The following is a 17,499-nucleotide window of genomic DNA, read 5'->3' as shown; positions in this document are numbered from 1 at the left end:
AGTCTCTAAATTGCTCCGTTTCATCTTAAGTGGCGTCAGGGAACCAGGCAACTAGAACATGATTGAATTTTTTGGTTTTTCCAGCATCTACAAGCCCAAAACGAGAAACAAGTCAGTTTAACAATATTTTCTACAACATACTAATCATCCAAATCCATTTATTCCTAAAAATTGCAACAAAAGCAAATGTTGTACATTCCCTTTGAGAAGTTATAAACTTAATGAGTACAGTGACCCAGACTAAGGCCTATTACTTGATGTTGATGAATGAAGATAACCGGTTGGAAACGATTTAAGTAATTAATTCTTTATCAAAGAGAGTGAAACTTCCGCATTGTTAATGATTACACCCGTCATTAATTGTTGCTAGAAAGCTCAAACTACATCTCTATTTTGACTCTTTTCTCTCGAATCGCCTGACGACTTCAACTACAGCCTCAATTTGTGGCCGATTGAATTCGTGAAAGTATCTGATGATTCTATATCGATGGCCATGTTGAAGGCATTTGCGAACCATCTCAGGAGGATTTCCATCATTATCTGGCAGAGACAGAAACTCAAGACACGGCAGCTTCGGGATCACCCTCAGAAGGACTCCAATCCCAATGTTTCCTATCTTGTTGTTATCTCCGAGATGTAACCTTTGTAGAACACGACATTCTTGGAGAACCTCACTTAGAAGTACTGCATCTGAGTAGACGAGGCCCATGCTACTCATTTCTAAATTCCTCAAGAAGGGCATCTGCTTAAGAAGCTCAATTAAACCCGAAGTGCTCTTACCAAGACAGTTACTGCTCAAATCCAGGTTTTCGATGGAGCTTTGATGTGTTTCTCGGATTCGATCTTCAACAGTCTCAAGAACGTCTGCTGAACCATCTGGTGATTCTGACTCCTCCTCCTGTGATGGGGGCGTGTCATGGGACGTCCAATCTACGTCGGGGATTTCCCACACGCATTGCTTCATGTCAAGCTCTCTTAGGGACGGACATCTACAAGACCACTGTACAACTGTAATTAAGGCATCCGAGGTGATTTTCTTCTTGGAGTATTCATAACAACTCAGGTTCAAAACCCGAAGATTAATCATGCGGGGAAGGTGTCTAGCAAGATGGACAGACTGCTCTGAAAACATGCCAGTGTCTGTAAGTTTCAACACCTGAAGATGTTCTAGGTGAGGAAGTTTCTCTACAAGGCTTGGGAAACCGTGTCCGATCTTGTTTCTGGATAAATCAAGCTCCTGTATCTTTGGAGCTTTCGTAAGAAGACTACACACAGAGTGGATCTCCTCTGCATGAAGATCATCATCAATCAGCCTCAAAATTTCGAGGTTTGGGTATGACCGATCCAGGCAATATTCATGAGAATCTGACAATATGCACTGCTTCACACCCATCTCTTGAAGTGACGCAGTTTGAATGCCTTCCAAAGCTTCACCCCAAACCTGTCTGCTATCTTTCTCGTACTGAGAACGGAGAGAAATTCGTCGAAGCTCTCCTTGCATTTCCAGGAATTTCTTCAGGTACCGTGAGTAAACGGCAACCGAGGTTAGGGTCAAGTTCTGTACAGTAGACATTTTAGACTCGGACAGTCTTTCAAAGATGGCAGATACGTCATAATCCTCGATTAGAGAAGGGCCAGAAATGGAGAGGTTTTCAAGTTGCATCTTACCAAGCGTCTTGCCAAGGCTCAACTGCCATCGATTGTCTGCTTGTTTATTCCAACATTCACCAAACTCTAGAGTGAGATCTCGGACATTCATCACGCCATGCTTCAAAATCGTCGTCACTATCTGTGCACATTTTTGACTGACTGTGCTCAAGGATACTTGCTGCAATTCCTTCAGGAACGACACACTGACTGAAGATGCACAGTCAACCAGAAATCCAAAGGCCGTTCTCTCGTCTCCTGGACAGTCAAAGTCAAATACAAGTCTGTGTCTATCCATAGGTTTGCGGATGTTGTGAAGTTCCCGAGACTGCGCTTCTACATGCATCAACAGCCAGAGTCGCTGAATCATCCTGTCTTTATTCTCCTGAAGTGAGACCGGTTTCCAAACGATGCTTTTCGGTAAGTTCTTGCTTTCCCTCGTAATCGATGACTCTAGATTTCTCTTGCTGAAAACATCGACAATGTGAATCAGAAGAGTCTTGGCTGCTCCAACGTTCGCTCCGCAACAAAATCTCAAAACATACTCTAGACTGAAGGCGTTCTCCTCATCTATTTGACGACGATACTGGTTGAAGGAGTAGTTGTCGGATTCGAACAGACTAGCCCAGTAAAACCCAGCAATTGCCTCTTGGAAGGTTTTATGAAGGAAAGTAACACGTTGAACCGAATGCAACTTACTCCGCACCCTTTCCTTTGAGAGAATTCCAAGACTGCACGCTTTGTCAACCATCTTGGAATTTCCGAAATCCGAAGCCTTCAACACCAACTTCTGACCAGGAAGCAATAGACCATCCAGCGCTGCCTTGCCTAATGCCTGCACAAATCCCATCAACTCATTCTCAATTGCCTCTTCTTCTTGGCAAAACTTGCTGGATTTCACAAAGTGATGCCGTTTCAACATGAATAGCATTGCTTCCTTAAAAACTTCTAGTAGTGTATCGGGAAGCTTATGTGCATCTGACCAGACAAGGCAAATGAGCAGTAACATCATTGGTATTCTCGCCAGATCTTTAAGGCTATTTGATTCCATCAAATTATGACAGAGCTCATTCGAAACGGACGCTACTTCGCCCGTGAAAAACTTCTGAACATATTCATGAACTCCACTATCCGAGAAACCCGTGGTCTCGATACAAGTGAAAGATGGATTGAGCTTGCACAACTTGTCCACCATGTGGGGACGTGTGGTGACAATGACGGTACATCCACGAAGAACCTTGTTGCTGATGATGTCAATGATGTCACCTTCAGATGGTAGCTGAGACCCCTCTTTATCAAATTCATCAGCGCCATCCAAAACCACAAGGACCTCTTCAGCATGTGACCTCAAGTGATCTTTCAGGGCTACGGGATTTACTTTCGTATCTTTTGCAAGAATCTGATCAAATACTGCATCAGTCAGATCTGGGGCCCTCTTCAATTCACGCATGCTCAGGGCTACCAGAAAACTGAATTTGGAGAGTGCCGATCCTGGAGTTTGAAGAGCCCAGTCGGTTGCAATCTTTGACACGATGGTGGTCTTGCCGCTACCAGCAATGCCAGAAAGCAGGATAAATCGGACTGGCTGGCCGTCTTGGAACTCCAATCTCAGCATATCCTCATATGAGCCAATGTCACGCTGTGCCACCCTTCCAGCCTTGTTCTCTTTTTCAGTGATTTTGAGTTTTACGTAGATGTCATTAATCTTGCTGACCTCTGATGCAAGCCATGGGAGCAATGGAACCACACCCATTGCATCTTTGTAGTATCTGATGAACTCGTCACGGCAAACGTCAAAGTTCCAATCTGTCAGAGGTTCCACGATATCTACAATTAAGAAAGGAATTGTTTTCAGTGTACAAACTAACAAGTACAATGTATTTATATTATTAATATACTCAAATATTACCCGCTTGCAATTTTTTTTACTTGGAATACAATAAAATTTACAAAGTTTTGTTCATGCCGTTTTCAATGCCTTCTTACCCGATACAGATTCTGCTAGGTCCAATCTTCCACTCTTGCGAAGGCTTTCTTGTAGAAAACAAAGAGCACTGCTATCTCCACTGTCATTGGAATGATCCCGCCGCTGCCACCAAGTCATAAGCATCTGAAATATCTGCTCCTCAGTGCCCCGGTGGTCAGCTTCAATACGATCAAGCTCATCGCTCCTGACTCCCAAATAGGTTGCCAAAGCCTTCCATTCCTTACCAATATTGGAAGCCAAGTTCCTCAGAGTCTTCTCACTTATTGTTGACTGCATTATGGGAACTCTAGAGTTCTTGATTCAAGTAGCTATATCTCTGATCTTTGATGCTGTACTGATTGGTTTTACTGTTTGGATCAAAGCAGACATTATGACGGTAATGAGTTTTCATTTTTAGGCAGTTTTATTGGAAAGGTTAAAAAGAAAAAAATAAAGCTTCATAAACAATTCTTTTTAAAGTTAAAACTTTTCAATCTTCAATACCAAACTATGTGATATCTTTGATTATGTCAACGTCATTACACATAAGTGAAATATTTGCAAATCAAAACAATTTACATAATATTACAGAATCAACCGATATTTTTCGACCCTCTTTTATGGATTTCCTGGTCATTAACAGCAAATAAGCACTTTGGAGTTACAGCATGGCTTTGGGGGTAAAGGAGTCCTTTTAATTGTTTTATAATTATTAAACATAACTTTTTTATTTTATATAAGTGAATTAAACTTATTACATATTTGATTCAGCTTTATAATCCATAGAATAGTTACTTCATTTAATTTAATACAATGTTATGTATACTTTGTATGTATGCTTGTATGCTTGGTCAAGTCTCTTTTGTTTACCCTCATAGTGAGAAAATATTAGGTGACACAAAACGGTTTAAATCAAGTAATTATTATCTTTAATTTTTGTTTAGTATTTTAGTTCACCTTGATCTATAATTCACTTTAATCTCATACTTAATCCATCTAACTTGAATAAATCAATTCAATCTTTCTGATCTTTCACCTCTATACTTTGCTTATTGTTATAAATCGACGTCATTTATTATTATTTTTTTTTTTAAATCTTATCACAATTAAGGACTCCTAGACCTCGGGCGATGCTGACTGTAACAACTGTTGTGAGTGGACGGGTAGGACGGAGGCGAAAATTTTGTTTCTGTCACAAAATGGCTGCTGTCCTGTCATGCAGGCACTACGTTTTAATGATCCATTGCGCTACTCCATGCATCTATTGGGTGTACACGTACATTTATGTACGCGCTTTTGTGCTTTATCTATTGTACTTTTGATTTGCATTTTCATGGTATAACCTTGTACCGTGGGATTCGATCGACTCTTTGCTTTGTCCAACTGTAATTCTTTTATATGGGGAACAGTTCTCCTGTTGAGTTGTGCTGCACTACTGAATGACCAGTCATCCATATCATTAAGATTTACATACTTTTTTCTGTATAGCTTCATGATTCTTCATGGTTTGGTTCATTACAAATTATTGCTGTGTAAGGAAACTTGCCTAAATGTGTTCCGTTTATGTCACCGATTCTGTTTTAGTTTAGTTTAGGTTACTTCCGAATAACCTGATTGTTCGATCATGTGATTCTTTTCCATCTGAATTTCATTCCAGATATTTTCGCATCATAAAAATCGTCAGCGATTGAAACAACACTTGAAAATGGTATCACTATCCTAGGATCTTACCATGTCTTCAGTTGACTTCCTCAATAATCTTCGTTGGGGGAATGGGAGGACACACACTGCATACTCCAAGGTTCTGGTGTCTACGGGCTCATACATAGTGCCCGGAATACCGAAGCGTGCGGAGCACCACTAGAAGTAACGCAAAGAAGACTTGGGGCTATACTTCCCGTTTCACAGAAATTCAACAATGGCACCCCGATCAATTTCCTGTGCGAAATATTGCCAAATGTCACCGTGCCTATGTGTGTACGTGCGGCCGCGGCGCGCGCCACATAACGCCACATTCAGGTTGAACATGTTCAAAGGCTGAAGCTATAATTTGGTTAAGGCTAATCCGGTTCGTAAGTGTGACGTCATCTCAACTTACTGTACATGGTGTAGCATGGCACCAATGGAACCGGAAGTTAACGCAACTTGAGTGTTTATCCAATGGGCGCTCGTAATCAGTGGTGCGTGCGCGTGTATGACGAAGTCACTTACGAACCGGATACACACTTGTAAACGAAGTCAAGAACATCATTTGCTTTTTCTCAATGGGGACGGGGAATACCATGCAATAATTGCGACGTGCTATAAAGCCACAGTTCAGATTACGGGTAAATATATTGGGACTTGGCCAAGCGGATGTACAATGTCAAAAAAACACCACTGATTACAAAGAATACTGTTTAGTTAATATTATTGCAGCGATCCTCTGGAGTATACCAATTCATCATTGCGTAATATAAGTGGCTATTTTGGAGATCTGTCTTTAAAAGAATTTTCCCTCAAATCGCACTGTAAAACCACCCACTCGGTTCTATACACAACACGGAAAAACATTCACTTAATCATTAGTTTCACCTAGTTTCATTCGTCTGCGTCATGGGGCTTGCCAGCTGTGGGTCAATGGTGAAAATGAGAGGGATACTAATTACGGGAACGACAGTAAGAGTCCGGCTGGGAGAGGGAAACAGTGTTTTCAAGACAGAATGAAAGGACAAACTTACTCGAAACTTATGCCACCTTACTTTATTCGCACAGTGAAATCATTGTTTTCTTTATCACTCAAATCATTAATTATAACCTTCAAATTTGTGTTTCTGCCATAATTCAGGTCACCACCCATCATCCACTGAAAAAGAAAGAATTGCCCAAATCCCAGCAACAGATTTATATTTCAGAATAAATTTTTCCATTGTTTTTTTGGTTTCATTTCCATTGTTTTATTCTGAAGGAGGGGAATCGAGGAAATTATAGGTTATTCAAAAATTCAGCTGCACTCCTGTTTCACTGGGATGAAAAAAATCTGAGCATATTACTCCAGTGCTGAAAAGTTGATATCGGCTTCCAGTAAATAAGCGTTTGGAATATAAAATGTTGTGTCTTGTTATCAAGATTCTAAAGGGAATAGCTCCAGGTTATCTATTGGAACTACTAAGTGTTAAATCAAGTGCACACACTCTGTACTGCGCTCGACAATCTCTGGTGTGGTGTTTACAGCAGCCACTTGGCAAAAAACTGCATACTATGGCGATCGGTCATTCACAATATATGCCCCCGTCTGTGGAATAGGCTACCGGCAGTAATTCGATCTGCTGATACCTTTGAAAATGTTAAAACCATATATTTTTAAGCACTATTTCTTTATAACTTAATTGCTAGTTTTTAATTACTTGTTTTTGTTGTATAACTGTTTTTATCCGTATTTCTTAACAACCTGTGGATTTTTAAGGTAAAACATGCAGTGGAAATTCAGCTCATCTTGTTTTCATGCACATTACTATGTGTTGCAACAATACATACAAGATCTTAATACATGTACTTGTTTTCATTGGAAGTGACAAGAAAGTGGTAATTTTTCAATTACATGTATTAGCAAATCCTTTCATCAATACATGTAAGAGGGCGCTATTTTGCTTTTGTCACACAAGGTACTCCTTGTCAAAATTTCATATAAACAGTACAAACTTTAGTCCTTCAAAATTACCCACAAAAACAGTTTTGAAGAAATATTGGCCATTACTATTGTCCTAACAAGCTGTTTAACATGATAAACACGTAAAAAGTGGACTTTGCTCTAAGAAAAATGAAGAAAAATTTGATTATATTTGTACACAAAGCTATACAGACACTACTGTTCTGCCTTGAATGACAACAAGCTGTGGCTCATAAATAATGGATTTTTTTTATTAGCATAAAACTAAACTGTTGAAATTTCTCCCTTTTACTGCTACAAAGGAGGTGGAAAGTCACAGTAGCATGGCAAGAAAGCTGCTTTAAATGTATTTAAGTCATACAAATCATACTGCATGTTTCCTTTTATTGTGCAGCGCTTTGTGATGTCTTTGAGACATGGAAAGCGTTTTTTTTTTCAATAATTAATATTATTATTATTGAAGCCCGCCGCACACGATAAGAAAGCTATCTGCTATATCAAACAGTCATCCGTGGCCATTTGCTCAGCACGTAGCGCACCGTGTGCGGTCAATTTTTGCTGCGTTTTCTGCCTAGCTCGCGAGGCCGTGAGGCAATGTCTGAAAACGCAGCAAAAATTGACCGCACAGGGTGAGATACGTGCTGAGCAAAATCGCCACGCCCCAGCAGATAATAATTTATCACAAATACCACTTTGTATCGTGCTCTTGTACAAAATCAGACGTAGACCAGCACTTATTTCTGCCAATGTGGCTGCTTCAATCTTTTCCATATAATCTTCTTTCCAGTTTGCAGTTTTAATTCATAGAGATTTTTTGTTCCAGTCACCCTGTGCTGTTTGGTTTGTTCAAAGCACTCATAGGTCAATCTATTCAATAGTGTTCGGTTTTAAGTTTTAGGTCTGGCTCGGTCGGATGTTGTTGTTGTTTCTGTAGTGTTCACTTGGAGATGCTTCTGTTCATTACTGTATGTGCATGGAATACATAGTCGAGGGCAGTCGGATAATGTGCTACTCCATGCATGCATATGGCCTCTCTCGGCCAAACCTTTTCACGACTTCAACTACAGCTTCAATTTGTGGCCGATTAAAATGGTGAAAATATCTGATGATGCTATACCGATGACCATGTTTGAGGCATGCTTGAACCATCTTGGAAGGCTGCCCGTCATTATCTGGCAATGACAGATACATCAGGTTCGGTAGCTCCGGGACCACGCTCAGAAGAGCTTCCAGCCCACTATTCCCAATCGTGTTGTTGTCTCCTAGATGCAAGTTTTGAAGCTGTCGACAGCTTCGGAGAACCTCACTTAGAAGTACTGCATCTGCATAGGCGAGACTCATGCTACTCATATCCAAGTTCTGCAAGCATGGCATCTGCTTAAAAAGCCCAATGAAATGTGGTGTGAAACTGCCAAGGCAGTTGCTGCTCAAATCTAAGTTCTCGATGGAGCTTTGATGGGTTTCTTGGGTTGGATCTTTAACTGTCTGAAGACCTTCGTGTAAACTCTCCGATATTTCAGATTCTGTCAGAAAACAGTCATCCAAATACTCCGAAAACTCTGATTCGTCTGAGTCATAGTTTTTCAGTACGCATTGCTTGATGTCCAGTTCTCTTAGAGATGGGCATCTGCAAGACAACTGTAACACTGTCAGTAAGGCCTCTGGAGTTATTTTCTTCGGTGAATATTCGTAACGGCTCAGGGACAAGACTCGCAGCTTAACCAAGCTGGGAAGGTGTCTAGCGAGATATACGGCTTGCTCTGAAATCAAACCAGTGTCAGTGAGTTTCAACACCTGGAGACGATCAAGTTGTGGAAACGTGGCAACAAGACTTGAGAAACAGTGTCCGATGTTGTTCCTTGAAAGATCGAGCTCTTGTAGCTTTGGAGCTTTCGGGAAAAGACTGCTCACGTGATGGACATCTTCGGAATGAAGATCATCATCAATCAGCCTCAAAATTTCCAGGTTTGGGTACGACCGATCAAGACAATATTCATGAGAATCTGACAATGAGCACTGCCTGATATCTAACTCTTCCAGTGACTGTGTTTGGAGACCTTCCAAAGCTTCACCCAAAACCTGTCTGCTATCTTTATCATGTTGAGAACGGATAGAAACTCGTCGAAGCCCGCTCTGGTTGTTGAGAGATTTCTTCAGATATCTTGGATTGACAGCAACCGATGCTAGATTTAAGGTCTGAAGAGAAGTAGACATTTCGCACTCGGACAGCCTCTCAAAGATGGCAGATACGTCATAATCATCGATTAGAGAAGGGCCAGAAATGGAGAGGTTTTCAAGCTGCATCTTACCAAGCGCCTTGCCAAGGCTCAACTGCCATCGATTGTCTGCTTGTTTATTCCAACATTCACCAAACTCTAGAGTGAGATCTCGGACTTTCATCACGCCATGCTTCAAAATCGTCGTCACTATCTGTGCACATTTTTGACTGACTGTGCTCAAGGATACTTGCTGTAATTCCTTCAGGAACGACACACTGACTGAAGATGCACAGTCAACCAGAAATCCAAAGGCCGTTCTCTCGTCTCCTGGACAGTCAAAGTCAAATACAAGTCTGTGTCTATCCATAGGTTTGTGGATGCTGTGAAGTTCCCGAGACTGCGCTTCCACATGCATCAACAGCCAGAGTCGCTGAATCATCCTGTCTTCATTCTCCTGAAGTGAGACCGGTTTCCAAACGATGCTTTTCGGTAAGTTCTTGCTTTCCCTCGTAATCGATGACTCTAGATTTCTCTTGCTGAAAACATCGACAATGTGAATCAGAAGAGTCTTGGCTGCTCCAACGTTCGCTCCGCAACAAAATCTCAAAACATACTCTAGACTGAAGGCGTTCTCCTCATCTATTTGACGGCGATACTGGTTGAAGGAGCAGTTGTCGGATTCGAACAGACTAGCCCAGTAAAACCCAGCAATTGCCTCTTGGAAGGTTTTATGAAAGAAAGTAACACATTGAACCGAATGCAACTTACTCCGCACCCTTTCCTTTGAGAGAATTCCAAGACTGCACGCTTTGTCAACCATCTTGGAATTTCCGAAATCCGAAGCCTCGAACACCAACTTCTGACCAGGAAGCAATAGACCATCCAGCGCTGCCTTGCCTAATGCCTGCACAAATCCCATCAACTCATTCTCAATTGCCTCTTCTTCTTGGCAAAGCTTGCTGGATTTCTCAAAGTGATGCCGTTTCAACATGAATAGCATTGCTTCCTTAAAAAGTTCTGTTAATGTATCAGGAAGCTTATGTGCATCTGACCAGACAAGGCAAATGAGCAGTAACATCATTGGTATTCTCGCCAGATCTTTAAGGCTCTTTGATTCCATCAAATTATGACAGAGCATAATCGAAACGGACGCTTCTTCGCCCGTGAAAAACTTCTGAACATATTCATGAACTCCACTTTCTGAGAAACCCGTAGTCTCGATGCGAGTGAAAGACGGATTGAGCTTGCACAACTTTTCTACCATGTGGGGACGTGTGGTGACAATGACGGTACATCCACGAAGAACCTTGTTGCTGATGATGTCAATGATGTCACCTTCAGATGGCAGCTGGGACCCTTCTCTATCAAACTCATCAGCGCCATCCAAAACGACAAGGACCTCTTTAGCATGTGACTTCAGATGATTTGCCAGAGAGTTACGACTCACCATTGTATCTTTGGCCAGGATTTGATCAAATACTGCATCAGTCAGATCTGGGGCTCTCTTCAATTCACGCATGCTCAGGGCGACCAAAAGACTGAATTTGGAGAGTAACGATCCTGGAGTTTGTAGTGCCCAGTCGGTGGCAATTTTTGACACGATGGTGGTCTTGCCGCTACCAGCAATGCCATAAAGCAGGATAAATCGGACTGGCTGGCCGTCAACAAACTCTAGTCTCAGCATGTCCTCGTAAGAGCCAATGTGACACTGTACAATCCGTCCCGCCTTGTTCTCTTTTTCAATGAGTGACAGTTTGACATAAATACCGTTGATCTTTCTAACCTCTGATAAGAGGCAAGGTAGCAAGGGAACCACACCCAGCGTGTCTTTATAGTATCCGATGATCTCGGCACGACAAACTTCAAAGCCTACATCTTCCTTCACGAGACCTAACAATTTCAATAAAATGTAAAAAAAAAAAAAATAAACAAAAAAATAAACAAATAACCAAACAAATAATTTCTTCTGAAAACTTTTCCATCCTTAATATCAAAGGAATATTCATGTAAGGTTTCGTTTTATATGCTGGCAAAACATATATTTTCACTTCATGCAGACAGCTCACTTACCTTCAAATGTGTTACAAAGATCCTGTCTTCCACTCTTCTTCAAGGCGATAGACAGAGCAGATGCGGCGTCATCCTTATCGCCGTTCTTATCCCACCGCTGCCACCAAATCATCAGCATCTGGAATATCTGCTCCTCCGTGCCCATGTGGTCAGCTTGAATCCGGTTGACCTCATCACTTCTGACTCCCAAGTAGGTGGCCAAAGCCTTCCACTCCTCTCCGAGACATGATGCCATGCATCTTAGCTTTATCTCGGTAATAGTACCTTCCATTGTGAATCATCGCCAGGGATCCTAAATGAAGACAACTCGATGTGTCACCAACAGATAACCAGAGGATGACTGCTCTTTTCCTGTACAATAAAACATACATATCGCGTGTTCTTTAATTGACGTTACTTTGTTCCTGTCTCAATTGAGGATCGAACTTGTCCTCTACAAGAAAAAACTATATTCACTCATTCTTTCAGCAAAACCTGTTTTGACGAAGAATCGTCATGTTAATTGCCAAGGAATAAATGTGCGCAATTGTTTCACTTCCACTGTGTTTATCAAAAAAAAAAGGAGAAATCTAAATTTTACACAAACCTTTACACAAAATCTCGTGAAAACCTAATTCGAATACTCCTAAGTAGGCGGCCAGTGGAAAATTAGAATTTAAAACATTGAAATCATCCATGTTAACATTTTTTTTAATGCTAATAATATAGCTTTCAAGCTTTCTCCTGAATTTTTAGTTTCAGTTTGGTGCTTCTCAACATAGTTATGACTAAATTAATATTTGTAAAAAAAAATCTTGATGGAAAAAAAGCCAGAACTATGTGAGCATACTGCGTCTCTTGAATGTCTGAACATTAATAATTCACTGCTTTGTAATACATAAGAACAAGCCTCACACAACACGGTCTTATACGAAACTGCTGTGAAAAAAACGAAAACAAAGAAATCTTACCTGTTCAGTATTGTCAGATGAAGCACTTTCATTTCCGGAATTCTGGCTTTGATTCAGTATCAGGATTGTTGTACATGGTCGAACAGACGACGATAAGGAAATAATATAGAACGTTAAGTTCAATGCCACTACATTACATAGTCGCACATAGCTCGAGCACATGATGGAGTGTCGCTGTAATGTTGACATTAAGACAAACATTTCAAACCAACTCCTGCCTTCTTATTTTATAGTAGGTCATCAACGCGTGCCCGCACGTACACAGAAATGAGGTAGACCTTATAAGGACATGGCTGACGAGCATAACAGCTAGCTTACTCTTGGGAATCTCAAGGGGAATTCACGACTACTTGGAATTGGCCAACACATAAATAAGTGAAAGTAAGCCGGGGAAATCCAAACCTGAATGAACCTCAGATGACATATATCACAGTACATCCGTAAACCAGGGATCAGCTCAAAATACCTAAATAGCAAGACAATTGTTGGGCTTGGTGGTTGCGCCGACATAAAAAAGTATCCAACTGTTCCGAAAAGATGGGGGGGGGGGGTTCAAAGTGAACACCAATTCTACACCTTCCTATCTCCACTCCAATGAAAGGAACGATATCAAAAGAATAAACTTCTAGGATCTATATTACGTCGATCGAAAATACTTTTTTAGGAGCAGTTGAAGGTTTTTTTCAATTAATTTTTTTTTAAATATCTTCCGTGGAGTATACCATGCATAATACATGTCACCAAAAACTTTCTCCAATACCTATACACGCAACCCCCCCCCCCCCCTTAGTCTTCCTTCCATTTAAAAAAATACTCCTTTAAAAAAAAAACCTAGTTAAAAAAAAACACTTATACATAATATTTTATCCCCCCACATACACACACACAATCCAGCACATGCAGCTGCAGCGTAATCATTCCGGAACCTGTCTCGGATTTCTGGAATTACCAAAATTAAAATGTAGCTCTATGGGAATTCCCAATGCCACATACTCAATGATGAGTGAATGCCGCATGAGGTCGCTGTTCGAGGCTCAATGACAATGAGTGAAAGAGCCAGAGGTGGTTGGACGGCTATGAACTGTACTCGAGAGAAACGATAGTGAAAAAAACCCGATATAATGGTGCACAAAGCAAAAGCGAGTAGGCCTATATCAGAAATTGAGAAGATGTCATTCACAATGACGACCATTATGATGTGAACAACACGAAATGGGAATCCCATTAGACACTGGTAACTTTATATCTAAGCTCAGCAGTGATTTTAATAATTTTCGGGGTAAAATTTCAACGCGCTCATCATTGACGGTCTCTTCAACGGTGTTGGGTTATCGTTTCACCTGGATTAATCCATTATCCAAACATTCCCAAGCCAAACAAGACTGTTTCTACGGGCGAGTCAGATAAAGTACACACACCCTATAAAACAGGTCATTGTGCTCAGTCAAAATGTGTAGCTAGTGACACACAAGTGTTTTTACCACGAGTTCACATGATGATAAGATTCATTCTGTCACTTTTTGGTACATTTTTGTGTCCTCTTTGTGTTCAACACTCAAAAACTATCGGATACGTCGCTCAGTACCGAACTGAATCAATGTGATAAACAACAACCGATGTAAAAGCGATGGTTCGGCCTATATGATCATCTTGACCATAATTATCATGATAAGTCGACCGTGCTTTGTCGCAATATTGCACCAAAAGAAGTGAAATTGACACTCGCTTAAAAGAAAAACCATGAAAGAGAGGAATTATACGATGAAGTCCGAAGATGTTGTCTCACACTACGAATTGAAGTAAGGTATTCAACCGCCAAGCTGCAGAGATTTCGTTTCCCGTGTTTTTTAAACGGTTGGAACTTTGGATCTTTGCGACAGAGACCCCCGTCGATTGAATTTTGTGTGGAACTAAGATAGATTGCAATGGAATTTATAGCCAGAACAGAAGCGATTAAGTCATCCAAATAAGTGAGAATTTCGCCAGTATCGGTAAGTGTTTTGTCTCCCTTCTAATATCAGTTTAAAGTGAATTAAAATTCTATTAATGATTATATAGCAATGACAAGTATGCCGAGAACTTAGCTTACATGTACACATTTTAATCACTGCGTTCCATATTTATATTTTAACATTATGACTAAAATCATATATAGAGAAAGAACTAAATCATCGTTGTGCTAACATAAAGTATAGCAATTAGCTTGCTCAAAAGAAAACAATAAGAGAACAAAATAAGAGACCCTTAATCCTCCAAGTTCGCACAAATTTCATCACATAAAATCTTAGTACAGTGTACATGCATAATTATACCCAACAGACTTAGGCCTATCTGGGGTTCTACTCATCACTGCGTGGCAAAACAGTCGGACGTGTATTTAAAATGGTTTTCTGAACTGGAAGAAAAACAGATCTGCAGACTTAAAATTATCAAGAAATGAAACAAAGAGTAAAGGAAACAGACATGAAACATACAGTAAACTTACAATAATTTATCGGACTAACTACATAGCATTTGGGTTCGGTTTATTTTTTCAGCCTTCATTGTATTGCTAATCCGTGATCTAAAGATCAAATATGACGGCCTTTGTGATAACTTGCTTAGCAACAAGCCGCGGTAGCTCAAATATGCTGGCGGTACATTGATTGACAAATACGGCCATTTAGATAGGAGAATGACTAACGACACAGGCATAAACAGACAATGTGGGATCTTGCGATAATGTAGTTAGGATGATAAAACATTGTGATAGGGCCTGAAGGAAAAAAAGGCAAGTTTCTCTGATATTTAATGAAGCGAATCTGAAAAGGGTTAACAATTATTTCGACGCATTTTGATTACAATCCCATCTAACATTTCCTCCAGAACACGCAAGTCAGAAAGCCTGCAGTCACCATGCAGATGCCACAGATGCTCGCCTATCCACAGCGGTCAAGCCCCCGCAAGAAATCCACCAAATGGCACGGTGCGCTTCCCGTGAGTGCCATTGAGAAGGTCCTAGCTCAGGAGAACAGGTTCGCGGACAGCCTCCTAACGGAGAGACTCAAGCGTATCCACACCGATCGGTACCGGGCTCAGAGACTCCTTGACTGGCAGGAGCAGAGTTTTGTCTTACGGCAAGCGATCAAGGAGACGGAGTTGAGAGAGATGGGGATTGCACACACGTCCTTCTTGCCTGAGATTGTCATGAAAATGACGGAGCCTGACGTCAGGGCGCGCCGGCCGTTTGGGAGAGCGCACCGTAGCGTCACTGAGGTAGACCTGAAAGCAAACAAGATTGGCAAACCTCAAGCTTCCTTGAATGAACTCCAGACACGAGAGAGTAGATGGACTGCCACAACTGCAAGGTCAGATCCCTTTTTGGAGGAGACTTTCAACAAAAATATCTTCACTAGACTTCATGGGATCGATCTGCCACTGTACGGACCACAAGCCGACGCTAAACGAGAAAGTCGTGAGCAGGAATTTGTTCACCATCTCCAACGGCAACAAACCAAAACTAAAGTGACTCTCGATCCTAGGTTTAGAAAGCTGGAACAGTCGTTGATTCGTGACGAGACAAATCTGTTAGTAAGGCATCCGAAGGAACAAAATGAACATGTAGTCACTGATGAGGACAAAATTGAAGACAAATTGATCCAGAATGATCGCCGAGTAGCGACCAAATCTGCCACGGTCATTCACAAAGTGCAAACTGAACTCTCTCAAAAACCCAAATCAGTATTTGCAAGGTCCGTATGGATTGACTTTTAACAAGCATTATCTGGTGACAATTTAGGTTTTTGATTGCGTTCAATCGTTGGCTAAAACTTCAGGGAATATTGAAATGCAGATGGGTAAGCCTGAACTTTAATTCGATGTGAGGACGCACATCAGACACCATAACTCCCAAGTCACTCTGACTTAAACAAAATGCATGCCATCCCACCATGCTGTACAGTTAGTATCTGCTTCACAAAAACAGTTAAACGCGGCCTCGTAAGCAGATTGTCCTGCTGTAGCTATGCATGGGCGGATCCAGAACACAATATTTTTGGGGGGTAAACATAATTTTAGTCCCCCAAAAAGTGAGTCCAAAAATTATGGCGAGTGGTTCGGGGCCCGCTTAAGGGCACCGAATTTTTTTGGCATTCTACATGCTCTGTGGTGCGATCTATTCTGACCACTTTAACCATTTTTTTCTGAGGAAAAGATGGTGGTGTACTCAGTGCCTGCCTTTATTGCGACTTCCCTAAAAAATAAAAAAATGGGATCGGTTTTTTTTTTGGGGGGGGGGCATGGCCCCCGTGGTCCCCCCCCCCCCGATCCGCCCTAGGGCGGTCAACATTCAGGAAAACAAGCTAAAAATTGCTTCCGAATTCATTTTAATTTTTCAAAATCTGTCCACTGATTAAATCTAGAGCTAGAATACACATTATCGACTAATCACAAAAATGTAAATTACGTTTATTTGACAATTTACAACGAGATTTACAACATGAACATCAGAAAAGCTGTTTAAAAACAAGCTCTTTATAGATCACAAAAGTTTTATAAATGACAGTGAGTTTTACACATTACTGACATTTATAACGGTACTTATAATAATACAAATTGTCAAACGATACCGAAAAGCACGTAACACCAAAATAAACTAAACCGATCTACGCAATGATGTCTTATAATATTGTAAGTTAAGTGATAGAGTAACTTGAAACGTCATTATTGTGTCAATATTATACTATAACCTTTTATGCGCGGCTACTGGCTAAAATAATTATTACTTCCAAAAAAAATGAGCCATTAACCGTCCGACGATAACGCTAAAAGTACTTTACATGTGTATTATTTAGTATATATTTGCCAGAAAGCGACCCGTGACTTCACGAGCCATGAAATATTGCTAGAAACTGCATATACAATGTGAGTGCGGTTAGTTTGTATTCACAAACGATAAACAAGTTTATACATGTAGGTATATTGCTGAGTTATTAAGATACGGTATTGACCTCCAGCAAT

The 17,499-nt window shown here is 40.8% G+C and overlaps 3 protein-coding genes across 3 annotated transcripts; 1 reads left to right on the top strand and 2 right to left on the bottom strand.

Moving 5' to 3' along the window:
• Positions 1–131: 131 nt before the first annotated feature.
• Positions 132–5,822, bottom strand: LOC119728433. Its single transcript, XM_038200665.1, has 3 exons — positions 5,345–5,822; positions 3,634–3,981; positions 132–3,474 (listed from the first exon to the last, which is right to left on the bottom strand). The coding sequence occupies exons 2-3, from the start codon at positions 3,908–3,910 to the stop codon at positions 389–391; spliced, it is 3,363 nt and encodes a 1,120-aa protein (XP_038056593.1). The 5' UTR covers positions 3,911–3,981; positions 5,345–5,822; the 3' UTR covers positions 132–388.
• Positions 5,823–7,592: 1,770 nt separating this feature from the next.
• LOC119729328 (NACHT, LRR and PYD domains-containing protein 12-like) lies at positions 7,593–12,735 on the bottom strand. Its single transcript, XM_038201952.1, has 3 exons — positions 12,502–12,735; positions 11,552–11,902; positions 7,593–11,371 (listed from the first exon to the last, which is right to left on the bottom strand). Exons 2-3 carry the CDS (start codon positions 11,820–11,822, stop codon positions 8,271–8,273), a joined length of 3,372 nt encoding a protein of 1,123 aa, XP_038057880.1. The 5' UTR covers positions 11,823–11,902; positions 12,502–12,735; the 3' UTR covers positions 7,593–8,270.
• A 1,021-nt stretch (positions 12,736–13,756) lies between these two features.
• Positions 13,757–16,636, top strand: LOC119727154. Its single transcript, XM_038199017.1, has 2 exons — positions 13,757–14,492; positions 15,367–16,636. Exon 2 carries the CDS (start codon positions 15,397–15,399, stop codon positions 16,252–16,254), a length of 858 nt encoding a protein of 285 aa, XP_038054945.1. The 5' UTR covers positions 13,757–14,492; positions 15,367–15,396; the 3' UTR covers positions 16,255–16,636.
• The last annotated feature ends 863 nt before the right edge of the window (positions 16,637–17,499 follow it).

Source organism: Patiria miniata, unplaced genomic scaffold (genome assembly GCF_015706575.1).
Source record: "Patiria miniata isolate m_02_andy unplaced genomic scaffold, ASM1570657v1 HiC_scaffold_20, whole genome shotgun sequence".
Lineage (NCBI taxonomy): Eukaryota > Metazoa > Echinodermata > Asteroidea > Valvatida > Asterinidae > Patiria > Patiria miniata.
This window is presented reverse-complemented; position numbering and strand designations above follow the sequence as displayed.

Excerpts from the sequence above, each read along its gene's own strand:
- LOC119728433 (XM_038200665.1), bottom strand. The coding sequence starts at position 3,910 with ATGCAGTCAACAATAAGTGAGAAGACTCTGAGGAACTTGGCTTCCAAT. Across the intron at positions 3,475-3,633 it reads CCTAGCAGAATCTGTATCGG|ATATCGTGGAACCTCTGACA; the intron begins GTAAGAAGGCAT and ends TCTTAATTGTAG.
- LOC119729328 (XM_038201952.1), bottom strand. The coding sequence starts at position 11,822 with ATGGAAGGTACTATTACCGAGATAAAGCTAAGATGCATGGCATCATGT. Across the intron at positions 11,372-11,551 it reads TCTTTGTAACACATTTGAAG|GTCTCGTGAAGGAAGATGTA; the intron begins GTAAGTGAGCTG and ends TGAAATTGTTAG.
- LOC119727154 (XM_038199017.1), top strand. The coding sequence starts at position 15,397 with ATGCAGATGCCACAGATGCTCGCCTATCCACAGCGGTCAAGCCCCCGC.